We start from the raw sequence: 22,386 nt of genomic DNA, 5'->3' as shown, positions 1-22,386 counted from the left end.
CTGTACCACCGCCCATCGCTCCGACTAACCGCCCACATTCTCTGAGCGCTTCCAGCGGGCTAGGCACTGTTCTCAGCCCTTTGCTGGCATTGGTTCATTTGAGCCTCTCAACAATCCAGAGGTAGATACTTTTATTTTCCCCATTTTCCGAGGGAGAAACCAGTGCAGAGAGGTCAAGCAACTGGTCCCAAAGCATACAGCGAAACATGTCAGGGTAAAGCCAGAACTGGAACTCAGGCGGTCTGGTCTGGAGACCGTGACCTTGACACCAGACGACACCGATGATGAACAACAACAATCCACGACAGACAACATACAATTTCCAATAAGGACAGGACAGCATGACTGATTTTTCCTTTGCTTCAGGTTCCCACATGCCTCAGCATGCCACTGCTGGTGATCTTGTCTTTATTTAAAATTTTGATATTTTGTTCATCATGGGATTTTTTGCGTGCATTTTGATTTTTTTAAAATTGCATTAAGGATTATTCATCTCAGTGACTGAGTTTTGGGGTGCCTGCTTCCATGTCACGCCTGAAGCAGGTGTCTCACTCCCTCACCCTAGTCCACCCCTGTCCCCATCCTTCTCTCACTGCCCTCCAGCCAAAGTGGCCTTCTCTCTCTTTCTCCATCATCTTTGCTTACTATCCCTTACTTATGCTGCAAATATTTATTGAGCAACTATTATGTAACGGGCACTGTTGAGGCACTGGGAGTACAGTGGAGAACCGGGCAGACATAGTCCTGCAAGGATCTTCCAGTCTAGTGAGAGGACAGGTAATAAACAAGGACAACAAGAAAAGAACCAGATAGTTACCGATTGTAGTCTGTGCTCTAGAGAAAATAAAGCAGTGTGGGATGGACAGTGAATTCGGGTAGGGGTGGTCCAGGAAGGCTTCTCTGAGGAGGTAACACCTGAGATGACAGCTGAAGGAGGAGGAGTCAGCCATGAAAATAAGAGTTAGATAGAAAAAGAGGAAGAGCTTGTTTTGTGAAGAGTAGAGAGCTTGCACAGACAGAATGCCTGGAGCCGGATGGCAACCAGAAAGATGGACGTCACAATCTAAAACCGGGGAAGTCAAAGGAAAGAGCGTGGGTCCCTGATCACTGGGGGTAGCCGCACCATCACTGGATTCTGTTATGTGCTAGGAGGCTTGCCCTCGGTGGGGGGGGGAGTCGGGGGAAGCCCCAATTTATAGTGTTTGCCAATTTCCGTGGTATAAATGCTCCCACCAAAGACGCTTTCAAGCTATGAATGTGAGGTCACTGGACACGGAGCTGGGAAGAGATTTACACAATCAGCTCTCAGAAGCCGGTGCATGCTGGGTCCAGCACACCACTCCCTGGGGTCCCTGCCTTTAGACTTGTTTTACATGAGAGAGAAATACACCCCCATCGAATTTCAGCTACTTTAGTCAGGTCTCTATTAGTAACAGGTGAAAGTCATTCCTAACGGATTCATCTGCATCTGGGTCGTTGGAGCAGACGACTCTCGGACTCTCGTTCACCAAGGAGTGCAGGATGACTGCTCCTTAGCCCGCCCTGATGGCCGGGGGTCTGTCCAGCTTGGGACACAGTCCGGCTGAGACGCCGACGTTTGAGGAGACGGGTCAAGTGCTACAGTCCTCCCCCTCGGTGGTCCTCACGGGTCCACAAGAGACCCTGCCACCCAGGCAGCTCTTCAGAGTCTCTGAGAAAACTGCCCTGGAGGCCACGTTCCTCACATTGCACAGGGCACCCGAGGGGACTCGGACAAATTCCTCCCTGCTTTCAGGGCCAGGGAGCAAGGAGAGCAGGCCTGCCCCTTCTCCTGGGGCCTGCGAGCAATGGAACACGGATTCGCCCATTCCGCAAACATGTGCTGAGGCCTCCTTGGGCCCCGCCTGGTGCTGTGTCAGCGACAGTGATGAGGGGCAACGCATCCCAATGCACGATGCCTCAGGAGGGGTGCACACAAGTTGGGGGGAAGAGAGATACAGACATTAACATCGCAGTAAGTGCTGGAATAGTGTTGGGGTCCCAAACCTGCTCTCCTCCCATGTTCCCCATCTCCGTGAAGGGCACCCCCACCTCCCACAGCCCTCCAAGCCAGAAATCTGGGAGTGACCCTTGACACTGCCCCAACCAGTCCAATCTGGCATCAAGTGTGCCCCGGAATGTGTTCCCTCCTTTCTACACCCACTGCCCCCAGCTTGGTTTTCTTCACTTCTTTTCTGGACTGTGGGCCCAGGCCTCTCTCTGCCCCTCACTCTCTAAGTGCCCCACAGAGCAGCTGGAGTGATTGTTTGAAGGGCTGTCCATGCTCCCCCGACCCCATGCTTCTCTGCAGGATTTCACGTTGTCTAGGAAGAAAGGCACAAAGCCTGAGCGTGGCATTCAAGGCCCTTCATCACTAGCCCCAAACTTCTCCAGCATTCTCTCTTGATCCAGACCTGCACTGTCCCATAGGGTAGCCACTAGCCACTGCTTTTAAATTAAAATGAATTAAAATTAAATAAAATGGAAAATTCAATTCCTCAGTTGCACCAACTGCACATTTCAGGTGCTCAATAGCCACATGTGACGAGTGGCTACTGTCTCAGACACGCAGGTGCAGAGCACTTCCATTCTCCCAGAAGGTTCTATCGGACACTGCTGCTCTAGACCCACTAAGCGTCTTGCCGCGCTCTCCTCCATGCCTTTGCACATGCTAGTCCCTCTGTCTCGAACGCTCACCCACATGTTTTTCTCCACTTAGACTCAAACTCGTCTCTTAAGAGTTGGATCAGACGTCGCCTCCACAAGAATCCACACCCCAAACTGTCCATGCTGCCCTCAGACCCCTCCGTGTGCACAGCCCTTCATGTGAACGATTCTGGCACACTCTGCCTTTTAACTGCGAGGGTACCTGTCCATCTCCCCCACGAGGCTGCCGGCTCTCAGGGCAGGCATGGTGTCTGATAGACTTTCACACTCTCGGTCCCTAGGAAGGGCCAGGCACGGAGTGACCTCCGTGAGAGTTTGCAACATAAATTTTCCCAGAGAAGAGGCTGGGCTGCTCAGAGGGTGGGCAGAGAGGGCCCCAGGCAGGCAGCTCCCCCCAGGAGGGCTACACAGCCTGGGTGAACAGCTAACTTAGGACCAAACCCTAGAACCCACAGGGCAGGACTAGGAAGCAGCCTGAGCTCTGTCCCGTCCCACCCCCACCACCCCCTGCCCCACTCCAACACTACCCGCCAGGGTCTCCTTCCAGGCCTAGGATCAGACAGACCTGGGTTAGGAGGTTGGCTCTGCCACCCACTAGCTGTGTGACCTTGGGCATGTACGCTAACCTCTCTGTGCCCCAGTCCCTCATCCATGAAATGGGGATAATACCTCCTAAGGTTGGGAGGGTGAAATGAGATAATGGTAAGAAGTGTTTAGCCTCCTAGGGCAGAGCTTGGCATACAGTGGGTGCCCGGGAGACGGAGTGGCCACCATGCCCCACGTGAGGCTTCTTGGTCACTTCTCCATGTCCTCACCCCATGCTGTGTCCAGGGCCCTCCCTGCCTCCTCAGATGGCCAGAGCAGGAAAGGGCCCCAGGGGCCACCTGGTCCAAACCCCTGGATTTCTAGAACAGGAAACTGAGGTCCAAGAAAAGGGACCAACTGGCCCATGGCCACAGAGCTTGACAGAGGAGAACCAACCAGAAAACTTACTTCCAGCAGAAGTCAGATAGGAAACAAGGAGTGTTGATAAACTCCTAATGATAGAGTTAACCAGAAGGAAGGACAGTGGCGATGCCAGAGACTCGGAACCAGAAGGGCTGGAGGTCACAAGGTGTGGGTCTGAACTTCACAGGTGTCATGTCACCTAATTCTCACAACCACCCCAGGAGGTTAGTGTCTTTATCATCTCCATCTCACAGAGGGGGAAATGGAGCTCAGAGAGGTCAGGCAGCTTGCTTAAGGTCACACAGCTCATAAAAGGCCGAAGCGGGGCTCTGAGTGGCTCCGAAAGCCATGACGGAAGCCGCTCAGCCACTCTGCCTCCTGCTCAATTCAACATGGTGATCATGTCTGGGCACCACGGTCCGCTTCGTGCCAGCCGCTCCGGGGGCTGTTGACACAGTCCTTGCCCTTGAGGATCTCAGTTAGGCGGGGAGGCAGAAATGGGAACAGGCAGACCACGAGGAGAACAGGATAAACCTGGAGGGACCACCTAGGATCCAATCCACCCCTGGTGGTGTTCGTGACACTCTCCCTCCACCTCAGTTTCCACATCTGCGCTGATGGCGCCCCAGCTCCGTGGTCTCGGGAGGCACAGGACGTGCTCGGTCACTCTTGGCTGTGGTCATTATCGTGCTAATAATTACAATTACGTGTGAAATAGGGACTCAGAACTGGGGAGCTTCCAGGAGAGAGCTGACTTCTGATGGAGGATCAGGGGGGATGGGTGGGTGGGGTCCTTCACGTCTCGGGGTGGGGCCAGAGCCTTCCAGGTGGAGAGAACTAGTCAGGCAGGGGCACACCTGGTGTGCGCAGAAGTAGGGGGCCGCTGGGGTTGGCTGGAGCCAGGTATGTGGCAGGTGGGTGGAGTCACAGGCTGGAAAGGCCAGTGGGGCTAGCTGGGGTGAGGGTGGGGCGTGGGGGAGGCCTTGAAGGTCAGCCTGGAGGGTCCCATTAGAGCTGGGGCAGGGCAGGAAGAGGGGACAGGAGGGACACACCTCAGAGGGTGGGGCCACGGCTCTGTACCCCTTCTTCCGGAGAGGGGGGCAGGGTCAGGGCTGGGGCAGACCGGAGCACCCAATTATGCAGATATGTCAGGTGAGAGGCTCTGAGGCTCCCACAGGTTTGGAGAGGCCGGGACTGGGGCAGCAGCTGTGGGGAGGACAGACAGCCAGGGCTCACACGTCCCCAAGGTCAGACCTCCCTTCCTGCGAGGCCACCCTGCCCCCGGCCCAGAGGACAAAGCTGCTACAAAAAGTCATCTCCCCCCGGTTTCAGGGACCCTTCTCGCCCCCCTCATCAAGTAGTGCTGCCCAGGGGGGGACAGCATGAACCCTGGAACCAGAAAAACCTGGGTTCCAATCCCGGCTGTGTGACCTAGGGCACATCACATCTTCCCACCTCTCAGCCTCATCTGTGAAACGTGGATAAGAGCCACTCACAGCTTGTGGTGAGGGTTAAATGAGATGACACCTACAAAAGGGCCCAGCAAGGCGCTGGCACACAGTAGGCGCTCAAGGCTATCTCCCCTCCTCCGTGCCCATTTCTGCCCTCTCTTCCCCTCTCTGACCCAAGGATGCAAGAAATCATAACATGGCAAGCTGAACTTGCCTCTCCTTTCCCCAAAACCCCTCTCCAACCCCTGATGCTCCTGTTCCTCCCGACAGACTTGAACTCTGGTACTCCTCCTGTCTTTGAGCCCCGCCCCACCCTGTCCACTCAGCCCGGCAGGCCCGGCAACACCTCCCGCTGCCCCCTGCCTCCAGGCTCTCTCAGCAGTCCCACCTGCACACCGCCCCGTGATGCAGATCTGATCAGGCCATGCTCGCCTGCTCAAACCTGTGCCTGGCTCCCCAGCATCTTCAGGATCAAGTCCAAGGTCCTTGGGGTGGGCCGTGGTGCACTCAAAGCCCTTCTTGAGCTGGTCAATCCTCACTTTCCCATTCTCGCCTCCCCTTACACACCCTCCCCTCCAGCCCCAACAAACCACCTGCTCACCTCATGCCCGTCCCTGGGCAGACTCAGAAAACCTGAGTCCGAGTTCCAGCCTCAGGGACACTTAGTGGTTGTGTGACCTTAGGCACAGTTTCTGAGCCTCAGTTTCCTCATTTGTAAAACGGGGCAATGAGACCCAGCTCATAGGGTTGCTGTGAGGATTAACTGAGAGAGAGGGAGAGAGAGAAGAGAGCAGGAGAGAGAACCACAGCAGGCCCAGGGCTCGTTCCGTTCTCTCCTGGGCCTGCTGTGGTTCTGGGCCTGGCCTCAGGAGCCACAGCAGAAGTGTCGACTGAAGAAGTTATTGACTGAATCCCTGAATCCAAAATGGAACCCACCTCCAAATCGTCCACACCCACCCCATGTGTCCAAGCAGAGCGCGCAGTCCCGACGGTAAAGGATGCTGTGAAAACACACCTGGACTGAGAGTCGGGGAGCTGAGCTCTGGACCAACCTCGGGCAAGTCAGTTTCCCCAACTGGAAAGTGGGCAAAGGGGGAACTGGATGATTTCTGAGGTCCCTCCCCATTTGGATGCTACCAGAGGCAGTTAGCACGTTGGTGGGAGAAGGGTGAGTTCTGAGCCAGACAGACCCGTGTCTGAATCCCAGCCCTGCCTCCTATCGCAGTGTGACCTTGGGCAAGTGACGGAACCTCCCAGCCTGAGTGTCTTCATCCGTGAAATGGTGCTGGTCTTAGTCCCACTCAGGGAGTAGGGAAAGCAAAAAGGGCTGTTGTGAGAATTCAATGCCCGTAACGGCACCTGGCACACAACAAGCGCCCAATAAAACTGGCCCTTGTTTTTTAGAGTGGTTATTATTTCCGTCGTTGTTATTCCCTGCCAGATCCTCTTCTCCCCATAAAATAAACATCCTGGGGCCCCCACTTCAACTCTAAGTTTCTACTCTGCAGCGTGTGCTCAGCCAAGGTGTCCTGGATGAACAGGGCATTCCTGGCCGCCCACAAACACCTGTGAAGAGGGAAGTGGAGATGCCCACAGGCAGCCCTGGGTTTGACTCAGCCAGCCTCGCCCCCATGGAGGCTGCGGTTGGCACATAAATGCTGCCCTCTCCTGGGAAAAGAAACAGCAGAGGCTGCTTCCCGCAGGACACAGACACTCTGGCTGCCTCCCTGTCCACGGTGCAAAATAAAGTGCCTTCACACATAACGCGGACAGTCTCGGGGGCCGGCCCGGTGGCGCAGTGCTTAAGTGCGCACATTCCACTTCAGCGGCCAGGGCTTTACCAGTTCGGATCCCGGGTGCAGACATGGCACCACTTGGCAAGCCACAGTGTGACAGGCGTCCCACATATAAAGGAGAGGAAGATGGGCACGGATGTTAGCTCAGGACCAGTCTTCCTCAGCAAAAGAGGAGGATTGGCAGCAAATGTTAGCTTAGGGCTAATCTTCCTCAAAAACAAACAAACAAATAAAAGTGGACAGTCTTGTTCTCACCTCCGTTTCCCAGATTGGGAAAGGGTGCAGAGAAGGCAGGGTCTCCCGCTCAGCTGGAAGAAGCCAGAGGCAGGATTTGAACCCAGTCCCTGAACCCAGCTCTCTCCCCGGGTGGCTGCCTCAGCATCTCTGCATCACCGTGCCCAGCTCGTCAGGGCTCCCATCCAAGGCTGATCCACCCCTGTCTCCCTTGGCATGAAGGAGGCCTTGGGAAAGGCTCCAGTCATCACATGAGGCCTGCAGGGGGTGGCTGGGCCTGGATCCAATCCCTTCTCTGGAGGTTAGGGAGCCGAGATGGCCAGAGAGCCAGTGCCATGCCTGCCCAAGACGACAGCCGGCCACCTGCCCTCGGTGCGTGAGTCGGCACAGACAGACTGTGTCCTCAGCCTGACCCTGTGCTGAGTACTCAAAATACAAAGACAGGCAGGGGGAGGGAGACAATTCCGAGGCCCTCAGAGGCAGGTCGGAGGCCGTGAGGGGCCCAGTCAGACTGGCTTCAAATCCTGCCCTGCCATTCACCAGCTGGGTGACCGAGCAGGCCACTGAATGCCTCTGAGCCTCTGTTTCCTCATCTATAAAAGGAGCAAATTAAACAACAGTGCCCACTTGGCAGGGTTTTGTGAAGATGAAATGAGATATGAGAGAGAACGTGCTCAGCACAGCCTCAGGCGTTGGGCTGGGGCCCCATGAGTGCTCAGAAGCCCCCAACCCTTCTGAGACGGGGCTCCCTCCCTCCCCCTTGCTCTGTGGTCTGATACTCAGCAGGGAAAAAAAAAAACGAAGGCCTGCATACACACACACACATGCTCACACATGCTCGCGTGCTATTTACACAACAGCAATTCTGTAGGACTATAAAGCAATTCTAACCAAGTTTTTCTATGCGATAGGATCCATGGAAGGATTTTAGTGTTTACCTTATATAGCTCTGTTGATTATGTTAATTTAATAATAAAAAAATAAACAGTTTTAAAATTGTTTTGTTGCTCTGGGCCAGGCACAGGATCAGACACGTCTGATACAGCATCCCGACTCCTTACAATGTCCTTCCCAGGAAGGTCACATTATCCCCGTGTTAGAGATGAGCAGGTGGAGGCTTGGAGAAGTGAAGTGACCTACCAAGGACACACGGCTTACCAATGATGATGCCAGGATCTGACCCCAGTACCGGAATCCGGAATACAGAGCAATTCTGCTTGGCAAGTCAGGGAAAGCTTCGCTGAGGAACTGATATTTGAGCTGAGCCTGGAAAGCTGAGTAGCACTTCTCTCGGCCAGGGTTCTCAACCAGGGGGGGATCTGGACCCCAGGGGACATTTGATGGAGTCTGGAGACATTTTTCGTTGTTACACCTTGGAGGGTGAGTGCTACTGGTCTCTGGGAGCAGAGGCCAGGGATGCTGCTAAACCTCCTATAATGCACAGGATTGCCTTGCACAACAAAGACTTACCTGGCCCCAAATGTCAATAGTGCAGAGTATGATGTGGCGCACTAGGGCTGTCATTTATTGAGTGCTTACTAGGTGCCGAGTGAAGTACTAAGTTCTTCAAATGTCATCCTATTTAATCCTAACCCCATTGCTCCCATGCTGTCAGTGAGGGACCTGAGGCTCAGAGATGGTAAGTAACTTTCCTGAGGTCACACAGTCAGAAATGGTAGGGGCCAGGATCAGAGCTGCCCGGTACACAGCCAGAGCTCTTGACCTTTCTGCTCCCAGGATTTACAATAAATATAAAAGTTCCAGGTCAATGGCTAGGCGGGGTGCGAGGAGATTGGCTGAGCCCAGGCCCAGCATCCTCTGACCTCAAGGCCTTGGGCAAGGTCCCCTCCCTCCCCCTCTGCCATTTCCCCATCTGTCACATGAAGTTTGCACCAGACGATCGCCAAGGCCCTGCCAGCTCTGAGTCTGTTATTCTCTGGGAGAGGGGCCCAAACCCAGGCTCTGGGAGCCCCGGGGATGAACCACCAGCTGCTGGGAGAGGAGGGGGTGTGCCGGGCAGGCCCAGCCTCATTCCTGGTGCCTAAAGAGCTAATGAGCCCTGCTTCCTCACTAGGAGGGAGAGGCAGATGGGGGTGGGGAGTGGCTCGAACCTCACCCAGGTGCTTACTTCTCGGGTGGGGAGGGATGTTTCTCTGCCACCTTCTTGCCAAGCCCAAAGGAGGCAGCAAAGCAAGGCCTCCTTCTCAGGTGAGAGAGGCGGGTCTGGGCATTCACCCAGCTGGGCACAGGAGTTCTCCCAGGTAGACGGAGCAAGGATGGAGTGCATGCTGATCCAGCCCCTACCACGTGCCAGGCACCTCAAATAGCAGGTTCATCTCAGGTGAGCCTCACGAAAATCCTGGTAGGAAAGAATCATCTGACCCCAGTTTACAGACGAGAGCATCAAGGTATCCATGACATGACTTGCCGAGTGACACATGCAGTGCTAAAGGAAGGATTGGAACCCAAGGGTGTCTGACCCCAGAAGAGTACTCTAGAGAGTAAATGAGTGACAGTCATGTTTTCCTTTTTACCCAAGAATGAAAGTGGTTTTTTGTTTGTTTTTTTTTGTTTTGAGGAAGATTAGCCTTGAGCTAACTGCTGCCAATCCTCCTCTTTTTGCAGAGGAAGACTGGCCCTGAGCTAACATCCATGCCCATCTTCCTCTACTTTATATGTAGGACGCCTACCACAGCATGGCGTGCCAAGCGGTGCCATGTCCACACCCGGGATCTGAACCGGCAAACCCCGGGCTGCCAAAGCGGAAAGTGCGAACTTAACTGCTGCGCCACTGGGCAGGTCCAGAAAGTGTTTTTAATAACGTTTGGAGAAAACATATATTCAGTTTCTCCTGCATTCCCCAGGACACGGAATGGACCACAAAAACCTGAAACAATAATTCTGATTTCCTGGTTTGCAGTCAGAGGAACTCAGGCTCAGCAGGCAGAGGCCTCTCCAGCTAGAAAGTCAGACAGGGAGGGGCGGTGGTGGATCTGGCCAGGGCAGGCTGTGCTTCCCAGCCCGGCTCTCTCTCGTCGTCTGGGAGTGTGGCTTTGGGTAAGCCGCATCACCTCTCCAGACCTCAGTGTCCACATCTATATAGTGAAGAGGTTGGACAGACGGTCACAGACAGAGTCCCTTCCAACCTCACAACCTGCACCCAGTCCTGTCAAAGGCTCTCTTCTCCTCCCTGTTTATGTGACTTCATAGACGGGGAAATGGGGACACCAATGCCTGGCACAAGGGGCTCTGGGGGTGGAGGGCCAATGCCAGCCTTGTGCAAGCTCCCAGAGCCCCCAACCCTTGCTCACCCTCTGAGGGGGCCTCCATCCTTAGAGAGCCAGACTGGAAGGGAGTCAGTCACGGTTTGGGGATGAATAGGAGAGGGAGGGGGTGATGGTGAAAATGGGGCCATTTCTCCTGGGGCCAACACTCATCTCAGTGGGCATCTGCTAGGTGCGGGCTGACTCACATATCGGGAGGACCCTCTACAACACAGGGAAAGTAGTTATTTAGCTCCTGCTTAAGCATAAACAAACAAACAAACAAAAAGCGAAAACAAACACATAGATACAGAGAACAGATCGATGGTTACCAGAGGGGAAGGAGAGCTGGGGGAGAGCGAAATGGGTAAAGAGGATCAGTTGTATGGTGACAGATGGAAACTAGATTTTGGTGGTGAGCACGCTATAGTATATACAGAAGTTGAATTAAAATGTTGTACACATGAAACTTATTAAAAAAAAAACCTTCTGCCTCCAAAGGCTCCACACTCTGGGGCCAGCTCAGGCCAGTGTTGGTCATTCATTTATTCATTCATTCACTCTTTATTGGCGTGTACTGTGGGCCAGGCCTTGTGCCAGGTTTGGGGTCACAGATATGATGAATAAGAGACTGTCTCCACTCTGGGCAACTGTGTGCTAGATCGGGTATCGTAAGACCAGAGACATGGGGCTGCTGGATTTAAATGGTTTAGCTTGAGAAAAAGATTCTGGGCTCAAATAAGCTTGGGAACCATTTTAGTAAATACAGTGAAGCCTTTAATATGCAAATATACATGGTGGATCCTCCAAGAGGGGGCATAGTGAATATAGTATATTTCCCAAATATAGCTGATCCTGGAACATTTCTTTTTAAAACATACTTGTTAACAGTGAGTATTTGGGGAAGTGTGGCTCTCATGCTACTTTTTGGCCAGTGGAGCTTGGGCCAAAAGTCCTACACAGAGAGGACATTTGCTCAAGGCCTTGAGAGTTGAGTAGGAGTTGGTTAGGGAAGATGGGAGACCAATTATAGTCCTAGGCTGACTGTGCTCACATTACCCTGCACGTACTGTTCCACTTAGTCCTCAAAGGTCCTGATGTGGGTGCCAAGGAGGTCATCAAAAGGCCCTGGAGACTCCTAGAGGTCCACCCCTTCCCTTTTCTCCAAACACCTCATCTCAGTGCCTTATTCTCCAAATCTTGAATCTTCAAGTCCTGGCCTCACACTCAACATAGCCTCTACTCCAAAATGGTTCTTACAGTATCTGCACTTGATCCCAGCCTTAGCCCCTCACAGACCCTGGCCTAGCCTCTGGCAACCAACCACCCTCTCAGGAGCTTGCTGATCCTAACTTAGACCTCTATTAGATTTAATCCTGACCTGCCCAGCCAATCCGGCCCTGGTTCTGCCTCCTAGGTCCTGATGCACCTGAGGGAGCACGACCGCATGGCTGCCCCCAAGCCTGCCAGAGCTCAGCTACTCCATACAGTGCTGACCCATCCTCAGATGGAGGCCCCGCCCCCTCCCCTGCCTAGCCCCGACTGTGTTCCCATCCCCATCTCTGTCTTGGTCCCCAAATCTGCCCTGTGCTATTCTGATGCGGGGCCCTGATCACAGGTCCAGCCCTCACGACCCCTGACAGTGGCCCTGCCCGTGCCCAACTCTGATTCGGCCCCATCCTCAACCCTGCCCCAGCCCTGTAACCGCTCCAGCTCTGATCTCAGTTGTCCCCGACGTCCCACGCCACCGGTGACCTATCCTAACCGCGGACCCACCCCCACTCCTGGTTTATCTCCGACCGCGTCCAGCACAGACCGCCTAAGGCCCCGCCCCCAACACCCCGCCCCTCGCCGCGATCCCGCCCGGTCCCCGCCCCGTACCAATCTGATAGGGCCCTGACCCTGCCGGCGGCCCCGCCCCGAGACACTTCTGACTGTGCCCTGCCCCCGGTCCAGCTCTGACCCCGCCCCCGGCCCGGCCGCGCACCTGCAACTCCTCGAAGGCATCGTCGATGCCGGTGACCTGGTGCTGCTCGTGCAGTGCGGGCTCGTCGCAGAAGAAGCAGAGCAGCGCGCGGTCCGTGAGGCAGAAGAGCTTGACCTTGTCGTGCGCCTGGCAGGGTCGCGCGGCGCGGCGCGCGTTGAGGATGGCGTCCAGCGGGAAGGCGCTGTAGCGCTCCACGATGTTGGCCAGCTTGAGGCTGGGCGCGAGCGCGGGCTCGGCGAACGTGCGCCGGCACTCGGGGCAGTCGCGGGCGCCCTGCGCCTCCTGCCGCACCCAGTGCTCCGTGATGCAGCGGCGGCAGAAGTAGTGCTCGCAGCCCAGGCTCACCGGGTCCTGGTAGATGCTCAGGCAGATGGAGCAGAGCAGCTCGTCCTTGAGGCTACACGCCATGGCGCCGGGGGCAGGAGATGCAGGGGGGCGGCTGAGGGAGCGCGGCGCTGTCGGGGGCAGCACCGAGGGCTGGGTACGGGGAGCAGGCCCGGAGAGGCAGGAGTAGTAGCTACTGGAGAAGGAAGGAGGGCTGTCCGGGAGGGGGGCAACTCGAGGAAAGGGAGCGGGGTAGAGACTCCCGGCATGCGACCCCGGGAGGGTGGTCTCAAGGTAGTGGGTGACCTGGAGCGATGGGTGCCCGGAGGGTGGGGGCCGTGGGTGTCTGAGGGAAGGGTCTCCTGGCAAGGAGGTTCTAGTGGAAGGGACAGCCCGAAGGAACGGGTGCTCGGAGGAGCGGATCTAGGAGGGGGGCGGAGGCCTTGAGGGGGTTGAAATCCCGGGATGGGTGCGGTGGGGGGAGGGGGAGAAGCTGGGGAGGGGGAAATCTAGGGGAGGGGGAAGCCAGGCGGAGCCGCACCGCGGCTGTGCCTGGCAGAGGAGCGGAGGGGTGCGAGCACGCTCAGCTGCCCGATTCCGGCCCCAAGACCCTGCCCGGCGCGGCCCCTTACCCTCGCCGACTCAGCGGCCACTGCTCCGGTCCGAGCGCAGCCTCTCAACCCGGAACCAGCCAAGCGCGAGCGGCCGGTGGCCGTGGCTCCCTCCCCGCCCCCGCGGGCGGGGCCCGAGCGACTCCGCCCCCGCGGCGGGCGGGGGAGAGGAGGGGCGGGGCCCGGCCTCCAGCCTCCGGACCACCTCCCCGCCCCCATCATTCTTCTGCTCCCCGGGGAGCGAAACCCAGCTGTTCTTTCTGGGTTTGCCCGCCAAGCAACATCCAGATCTCGCTTAGGGTCCCTGCGGCGGCTGGGCGGCGGGGGACGGCTAATTTAAGAGGATAACAGTAAACAAGGAGCATCTTTCCGGACCATCAATTTCAAGATTGAGGAAAAATAATATTTTGTGTTAAAACAAACAGGGATATGTCGTGTAATCTGCATAGAATAAAACTTTTGCATAAAATATAAAGATAAAACTCGAGAAATGCCCTGCTTACTCAGAGCGCACGTTCAGGACCCCCACACTCCTAAGCCCTGGGGTCCCGTTTCCTCTTCACTTTCTTAAAGAGTGCTTGGGGGGGAAGTTTGGAAAGTCCTGCCCTTGGGTAATGTCTGACCCAAGGAGTTCTCTGCATTCAGCAAACATTTCTGGAGTTCTATATTTGTTAGGGCAGGGGGGAGGGGAGGGAAGAGGGGGTGGAGCAGGAGAGAGGGAGAAAGAGTAATAGGAGACCTTGTCTTGTGTGCCAGATGGAGAGGGGATAAGGGATTTCTAGGCGGAGGGGACAGCATGTGCAGAAGCATGGAGGCGTGAAAGGGGAGGGCACATTTGGGGAGATGCACAAGCAGTTGTGTACTGTTGGAGGTGGGGTGGGGAAGGGGCTTGGGTGTTGAGGGTCATGGTAAAGGATTTCCTGAAGGCACTGGGGTTTCCAGCAGGGGAATAACCTGGGCTGGTGTGGGTTTCAGGAAGTCAGGGAGATGCTCCTTATGCCATCAGCAAGGTGAAGGCTGGGACCCTTTCTGATCTGTCTGCATATGTACAGCGCCGGGCACCGGAAAGGTCTGTAGCTGAATGACAGCAGCAAAGATGTGGATTGCAGGAAGAGAGATGGGACACCAGTCAGGTCACTGTTGTCCTAGTGCCTGCAGGAGGTGAGACCTGAACTGGGGCCATGACAATAGGTCAGGAGAGAAGGCTGGGGTATTGAAAGTGTAGACGCTATGAAATTTGGAATGAATTGGATATGGGGATGAGAGAAAAGGAGGCATCGAGAGTGGCTCCCCAGTTCCTCCAGAAATGTCTTCACTGCAGTTAAACTTTATTGAGGTACAATTTAAGAAAGAGCTCGAAGTTTACTCCTCTGCTGTTTATGACTCCTCCATCTCACCATCACCTGCTCCCGTGTCCCCATCATTGCCAGAAACAAGGTGGTTGCTCATGCAACAGCCATTCCTCGAGTTTTCCTTGCAGTCAGAGCCCTCATTTTGTTCAGGTGGCCCCCTTCCCCATGTGACCAAGGGAAGGCTGACCCCAACCCACTCCAGGAGTAAGTCCCATTTGGTTTGAGTCCACTGTGGTGGTTGCGTTCCTCTTGCCAGTGTGGTTTGGGCTCAGACATGGCTGATCTGAGAAGCCAGAGGGGAAGGCTATGGAAGAAAGGGGGCTTCTGGAAAGGGTCTCTTCACTTTCAAAAACACTCTGCCCCCTTTGCTGGGTGTGGATGTGTTTGGTGGCGATGCTTGGAATCACACTTAGAATTGCAGGCACCTTGCTCCCAGTCTGAGGATGCAGCCAACATGTGACTGAGGCTGGGAGTGTCCTAGGGAGGAGGAGCTGGTGCTCTGACGCAGAGCCCACGCTTTGGGATATATGAGATGGTCCATCTTATTGCTTAAGCAAGTTTAATAGCAGTGTGCTGTCACTTGGCAACCAGAAGAATCCCAAATGATACACTGACTTTTTTTTTTTGTAGAGAAGGCAGGGTCTAAATTATTGAAGTACTTGAAGTGAAATGAAAAAAGTCTCAATGATGGATGAAACACTGGGCTTCATTTATCCTGCGTGTGATCCATCCTCTTCGATAGCAACATAGTAGCTGGAGAAATGGTTGGTCTGCTCTTAGATGCATTTTCCAGCTGCTCTTGAACCAGTGTGTGCCTTTATGACTAAGTCCTTTCCAATAAAATATAAATAGAAACAGTCCTTAACGCATTTACTGATATTGACTCTGGGCCTGCGTTGTGCAAGGGATGGAATAAACTATGGCCCGTTAATCTCAAGGAGCTTGCGGTCTAGAGGGAAAACAATGTGAACTCCTTATCAAGCCCAGCAGGGTTTACTGAGCGCTCTCACATAAATTATTGGATCTGAGTCTCATAGCAATGTAAACCAGTAGATATTATTATCCCCATTTTATAGAGGAAAATACTGAGGCTCAGAGAAAGGAGATGTGGAAGAAATTGCTAATTGTCTATCAAAATCCCTCCTCCTCTTCTTCTGTACCAACATAGTGGATGGAGAAATGGCTGGTCCACTAGAGACCGCACTTTCCAGCTGCTTTTGCAGCCGAGTGTGGCTTTGTGCCTAAGTCCTTTCCGACAGAACATAAATAGAAATAGTCCTTAAGGCAATGAGCTTTTGCTCTTCCATGCTCCATTTCCTCTTCCCTCGAGTTGGAACACAGATGGTGCTGGGACCCAGCTTCAATAGCGCTTCAAAGGGGCTGACGGAGCAAAGATAAGGAAGGAACCTGGGTCCTGAATGACTACGTGGAGTGGAGCCACCCATCACTGTGGACCAGAGAGTGAGAAATAAGCTTCCATTTTCTATGAGCCATTGTATTTGGGGTCTCTTTGTTGCAGCAGCTTAGCCTTCCCTATGTTGTCCTGTAGCTGCTTTTAGAACGAGCTCTGGTACTATTTTATGCTATTGTCTGAATCCTTTCAGTAGCTAAGTTCCTCTTCGTGTCTAGCTCCAGTCTCTTCCAAAGTGGATGGAACATGGTTTTCTCTGGCTGAAAGTCACAGTCTCTTTGACTTTTCACAATACTTTCCAGCTTTTAGTCTTTTCCCCCTTGGAGCTATTCTTCTCCTGACCTTACTCCATCTAAGTTAATATGCAGAGCACTACCCTCACTCCAACTGTTGGTTATAATTAGGTTTGGCAAGTCATTGCTCTTTCTGGATCTGTTTCCCCAACCTGATGCGGCTGAGGGGTCTGAACTAAGACTTGGAGGTCCCAGCTGCAGTGTTTGCCGCCTGCTTCCGTTCATACCCTGAAAAAGAACATCAGGAATTTTTTTTTGAAAGCTGTCCAAGAGATATCTTTGAGTGGAAGAAAACAAAACAAAACAAAGGAAGACCCAAACAGACACACAGACACGGACATGCACAGACATGGACATGTGCAGACATACAGTGCGCACACGCATTATTTGTACAGCAAAAATCTGTAGCAATTCTAACCATGTTTATCTATGGGCTGGCAGGGCGTGGATTTTAACTTTTACATTGTATAGCTCTGTTGTTTATTATTCAATTTTATAATCAGAAAAAAATAAAGATATAGTTGATCTTTATTATTCATGGATCCCATATTTGCAAACTCACCTAATCATAAAATTTATTTGTAACCCCCAAATCGTGATTTGAGGCGCTTTCACGTCATCTGTGGACATGCGCATGCACAGAGTGGTGAAAATTTAGACTTGCGTGTTCCCAACGGAGGTTGCACAAGGCAACGCTCTGCCTTCTTGTTTCAACTCTTATACTGTAAACAAGTATCTTTTTTGTGCTGTATTCAGTGCCACAATTTTCTTATTTTTGCTGGTGAGTTTGCTGTTTAAAATGGCTCCCAAGCATAGTGCAGAAGTGCTGTCTAGTGTTTCTAAGTGCAAGAAGGCTGTGATGTGCCTTAGGGAGAAAATATGGGTGTTGGATAAGCTTCAGTCAGGCAGGAGTTACAGTGCTGTTGGCTGTGAGTTCAATGGTAATGAATCAGCAGTATATATTAAATAAAGTGTCTTTAAACAGAAACACACATAAGACCAGGTTATGTATTGCTCCATTGATGAAAATGTGGCCAGAGGCTTGCAGGAACCGAATGCAGTATTTCCCCAAGGAGCAATTGTTCTGTATTCACCATTTCAGTCTTTGCATCAACTTTATAGAACATAACTACTTTGAATAACAGAGTCAACTGTATTTAAAATTGTTGTGTCTAGCAGCATCTACCAATCCAAGGTACCGGCACCGACATCCTTTTCCATCCAGGTAACATTGGCTCAGGCCCACTCGTAGGGGGAAGGGCAAGAGAATGAACACGGAGCCACTCCCATGTGCCAGGCACTGGGCTTAGGAGGTTCGGTCCATTGTTTTATTTAATCCTCATGACAGCCTTCCAGACTTGACATTTTTCTCCCCATTTGCAGGTGAGGAAACTGTAGCTCAGAGGGGTGAAGTGACTTGCCTTAAGCCAGAGCAAGTAAGCAGCATGGACTCCTCCACCCCAAGCTGGCGGAGAAGATTCCACAGTTATGCAGCCTGGAGCTGGGCCAAATCTGGGCCCTCAGCTCCATCTGATGGTCTTTATAGATGGTCCAGCTGGGCCCCCTTGCTCAGTCCCTTCCCCACCATTCCAAACCTTTGCCTGTCTGCTCCAGGCCCATAGACACACCCCTGCTCCTTTCTCAATGGGAGATCTTGCATTCCACTCAGGGAAGAAAGCAGAACCCCTGAAGGGGGGCCGGCAGGGATGGACTTCTCAACTTCTAGTTCCCCTCAGCCTATCAACTTATCTATAGAAATGCCTCAAGTCCTCTTTGAAATGAGGCTGAGGGTAAAATAAACAAATGGGTGAAGTTAATGCATTTGTCACTTGTCCGACCTCACCTCCTTTCCTCTAGTCTGAGGATGAAGTACGCCTTCTGTTCAGACCCAGTTCCTCCCCCTGGGCCCTGGTCTGATCTCCGCGGACCTCCTCTGGGACCGACTCCTTCCATTATCCCCCTCTCCACTCTGTGGTTTTGTCTCCCTCTTTGGCACTGGCTACTTTCCCTCAGCCTATAAACATGCTCAAGTTTCTCTTAAAACAGCACTTTCTACAGTTGTCCCACCTTTAGCGACCACCTCGTTTCTTGGCTTTCTCTGGCCCGGTTTCTTGAAAGAAGCGTCTGCACACCCTCCCCTGCCGTTCATCCACCACGGCAGCCTGACTCTGCTCCCCACCACCCCGTGGAGCTCACCGATAATCTCCTAATTACTAACTAACACGGTTGCTGCTGCAGAATAACAAAATGCAGAGAAAAACTCAAAGGAAATCTGAAATGTTCATGATTCCACCACCCAGAAAGAACTATTGGTAATACTTAGTTTATATCTTTCTAGACCTTTTTCACGTATTAAATGTGCTCGCGTGTGTGTGCGCACACACATGAAAGGGGCGGAGAGGAGGAGGCAGAGGGAGAGGACGAGGGGGAGGGGGAGAGATGTTTTAAAAATAGAAATGAGTTCACTCTAAATCATTGCTTCTCAAAGCACGGTCCTTGAATCACAAGTGTCTTAGCGGAGTTTCGTCCAAGAGCTGACCTTGAGATAAGGACTGGAGTGAAAATAGTTTATTTGGGAAGTGTAAGTAGCACTGCTAGGGGGGTGGGAAAACGATGCAGGGAGGGAGGCAGCCCCGTAAGTCTGCACCATTAAGCCGCTAGCACAGAGGGCAACTGAAGATTTCTCCTGCAGGGAAACCCTCGGACGTGGTACCAAACACAGGCCTCAGGATGATCCCACCCACAGGGCAAGCAGGCTGGGTGTTTAGACACCATCTTTGAGTGTTGAGGCTGCTCCCCGGCACTTGTGACCCATGATATGTGCAGTCAGCTTTCTGCAGTTCTGGGAAAAGCTCTCTCAGCCATGAGCAGATGCTGGCAGTTGGAAGTCTAGGGAGCACGCAGACAGGTTTGAGGGCTAGGCAGGGCAATGACAGTGTCACCCTTCGCACCAGATCAACTTGCACACCTCCTTAAGTTTTGTGTCCTGCCACTGCTTCTTCAAGGTGGTGGCGAGTTACAATTTCTTTCTGTCCTTTTTTTTAAAAGGAAGACAATAGGAGGAGGAGTGGAAGAAGCTACAGACGCCGCTGTTGTAGTTGGTCCTGAGACTAACTGGTGCTCATCATCTTCCTTCTCTACCAGCGTTTCTAGATGCCCCTCACCTGGGCCAGCAGGAGTCACTTATCCTTGCTAGTTCACTCACTGCTTCCTTTGCCTGGTCTACTGGCATGAGGAGTTCAAAATTGCCAGGGGGCAGATAGAATTTTAGTTTTGGTAAAACCATTACTGTGTCCTCTGGTAGAAGACCTGGCCTCTGGGCAATCTTAAGGACAGCACCTCAACCCTATCTTCAAGCTGATGCCCTAGCTATACCTTCAAGTAGTTATTCCAACATTTTCTCAGGATGGCAGCTTCTGGTTGATGTGGTGTATAGTGGGACCAGTGGATAATATGGCCATGTGCCCACTTCCTCCATGGTTATGTCATGGGGGAATCCCATGATGATAAATGAGACACTCTGGGAGCCCTCAGATATTAATGCTAGCCAAGACATTGTGGACGGAGAAGGCAGACCTGTATCAATCCCATGAAGTCATAGAAGAATCACGGCCCCTCTGAGACGGTTGGGTTCATTGTAATCAACCTGTCACCGTGTGGTGAGGGATGGTACCGTATCAAGAGCTGGTCCCGACTGACTGGACACTTAGTAGTAGGAATCCTAGATCAGCTTTGGTGACAGGGAGCCCATGCTGTCGGGCCATGCATTGCTTCCATCTTGCCACCATGGCTATTCAGTTCACAGCCACACTGTGCATGCTCTGAGGGGGCTGAGGTGAGAGGATGGCTCATGTCAATTGAATGAATCATGCTATCTACCTGCTTGTTCAGTGCCTCCTCTGCAAAGGGCACCCTCTGGTAGACATTGAAATGAGACAGAGATCCATACATTTTGTATCTTCTCTCAGTGGTCAATCCACAAGCTTCTTCTCCAGACTTCCTTAACTCCAATATTTTAATCTTGCCCTTTGCGGGTTCCTGATCAATCAGCCAAACCATTCATCACTGCCCAGCAGTCCTTTCCTCAGGCCACTTCCCCTCTTAAACCAAGTTGATGACTCAATGCACTGCTTGAAGTTCTGCCTCCTGGGAGAATGTCCCCTTTCCACTGTCCTGCAGGACACTCCTGAGTGGGGTTGTAGTCCAGCAAAAATGTATTTTTGTCTTCTACCAACCTATCGTGCTAGCCTGTCCACAAGCCAGGCCCAGGCTTTTTTCTCCTCTGTCAGGTGGTCAGGAATCCCCACGAGTTCATGGACTTCTCCCCATGAGGGAAACGCTCAAGTGCAAACAAGGGTGACAACATGGGGTCTGACCTACTTGTATAGTTTATTTGTGACCTGTGGTCCCGCTCAGGCCTGACCTTGACTATCCCATTTAAAATCCATCCCACAATGGTTGACTGTTGCACCTGTCTGACTTTATGACTTGGTGGATCTGACAGAACACGACTTACAATGGGACGTTCTGGCCACATGGTCAGTTGATCTCCCACAGTCAACTGCTCCATCTTTGTTAGAATCCTGTAGCATGCCAGGTGTTGGTTTACAGATATTGAATGGTTCCCTGCCCTCAGAAAGCATGCTCCAGAATCCTAGAGATCTGCACTGAAACCCTCCTACCGGGACTTGCCAAAGGCTTTATACGTGTTCTTACCTACTTTGAATACTTCCATCACCATGGCATCTGATCAGTGGATTGGAGCAGTATTCCCACATGAGATATACGCTGTCTCCAAAATCCAGGGTTCTACTGAGTGCCTCTTTCTTGCTGGTAAGAGACACAAGGTACAGTTACTTGTCTACTACTTTGAAGGGGATGTCTCTGCATGTCCTAGATCATGGAACCCCAAAAACTTTTACTGTTGTGTCAGATCCCTGAATCTTTTTATCTCCCACCCTCTCATCCATGCATCTTAGAAGGCATACTTGTCACTTCCTCTGCCCCGGGTCTGATTAACATGATCTCATCAACATAGAGACCAGTAGGAGGTTCTGAGGAATAGCAGGTACTGTATTGTGACAAAGTGGGGAAGTTAACACAGCCCTGGGGCAAGACCATGAATGCATACTGCTGTCTCTTCCAAGTGAATGCAGACTGCCTCTGATTTTCCCTCCTGAAAATGACTGGGGAAAAAGGGAAAATGCATTTGCCAGAACAATTGCTGCATGCCCAGTTCCAGGGGTTATCTTGGTCTGTTTTAGTAAAGACATCACATCTGGCACAGAAACTGAAGTTGAGGCTACAACTTGGTTAGTTTGTGGTAGCATACCATCACCCACCATCATCTATCTGTTTGGGGTTTTTTAAATTTTATTTTTGTAGTGGCCAGTCTGGTGAATTAAATGGGGATACCATGGGGACCACCACCCCTGCATTCTTTAAATCTCTGGGGGTGGGCCAATCTCCGCCATTCACCGCAGAGTGTAGTATTACTTCTAATTTACTGTCTCATCTGGTGGGGGGTGTGTGTGTGTGCAATTTCAGAGGCTTCCACTTGGCCTTCCTACCAGTATGGATCTCTCTGTACAGATTAAGAGACCAATGTGATGTTTCTACCAGCTGCTAAGTTTATTCATCTCAAGTACCCCATAAGTATTTGGGGATGGGGAAATGATCACAGTAGGGTCTGCAGACCCAATGGACCTAGTGCGAGATGGGCTTTGGCCAAGACTCCATTCATCATCTTGGCTCCTTTTGTCCCTCCTTTAATGCCATAGTACCATTTTAGTTCTCCTGGTATTAGTGTCATCCCAGACCCCATATCCAAAAACCATAGAAATATCTGGATATTCTTCTCTCCCAAGTGTACAGTTACTTTGGTTAAATGACCAATCTCCCTTTGGGGAGAGTGCGGGAATCAATTCTGTATATGCTTACTGTGGCATTGCACAGTTCTTTCTCAAAGGAATCTGGTCTTTCCTTCAAACAATGGGCTCCGCGTCTAAGGACTGACTTAAGTGTGGAAAAT

General features: G+C 52.4%; 1 protein-coding gene across 5 annotated transcripts in view; it reads right to left on the bottom strand.

Annotated features, from left to right (window-relative positions):
- The window catches only part of TRIM62 (tripartite motif containing 62), a 30,455-nt gene extending 17,004 nt beyond the window's left edge, over nucleotides 1-13,451 (bottom strand). Inside the window, exons 1-2 of one of the 5 annotated variants that reach the window (XM_023634052.2) lie at nucleotides 13,321-13,451; nucleotides 12,365-12,884 (exon numbers count right to left, since the gene is read on the bottom strand). In XM_023634052.2, coding sequence (XP_023489820.1) covers nucleotides 12,365-12,772 — 408 coding nt within the window. In that variant the 5' untranslated portion in view covers nucleotides 12,773-12,884; nucleotides 13,321-13,451. The remainder of the gene's footprint in view (nucleotides 1-12,364; nucleotides 12,885-13,320) is intronic. The other 4 variants (XM_070249576.1, XM_070249566.1, XM_070249560.1 and 1 more) reach the window with 4 other exon arrangements.
- Between the last annotated feature and the right edge of the window lie 8,935 nt (nucleotides 13,452-22,386).

The sequence above is a fragment of the Equus caballus genome, chromosome 2 (genome assembly GCF_041296265.1).
Source record: "Equus caballus isolate H_3958 breed thoroughbred chromosome 2, TB-T2T, whole genome shotgun sequence".
NCBI classification, from domain to species: domain Eukaryota; kingdom Metazoa; phylum Chordata; class Mammalia; order Perissodactyla; family Equidae; genus Equus; species Equus caballus.
Note: the sequence above shows the minus strand (reverse complement) of the source record. Positions and strands in the feature narration are given on the sequence as shown.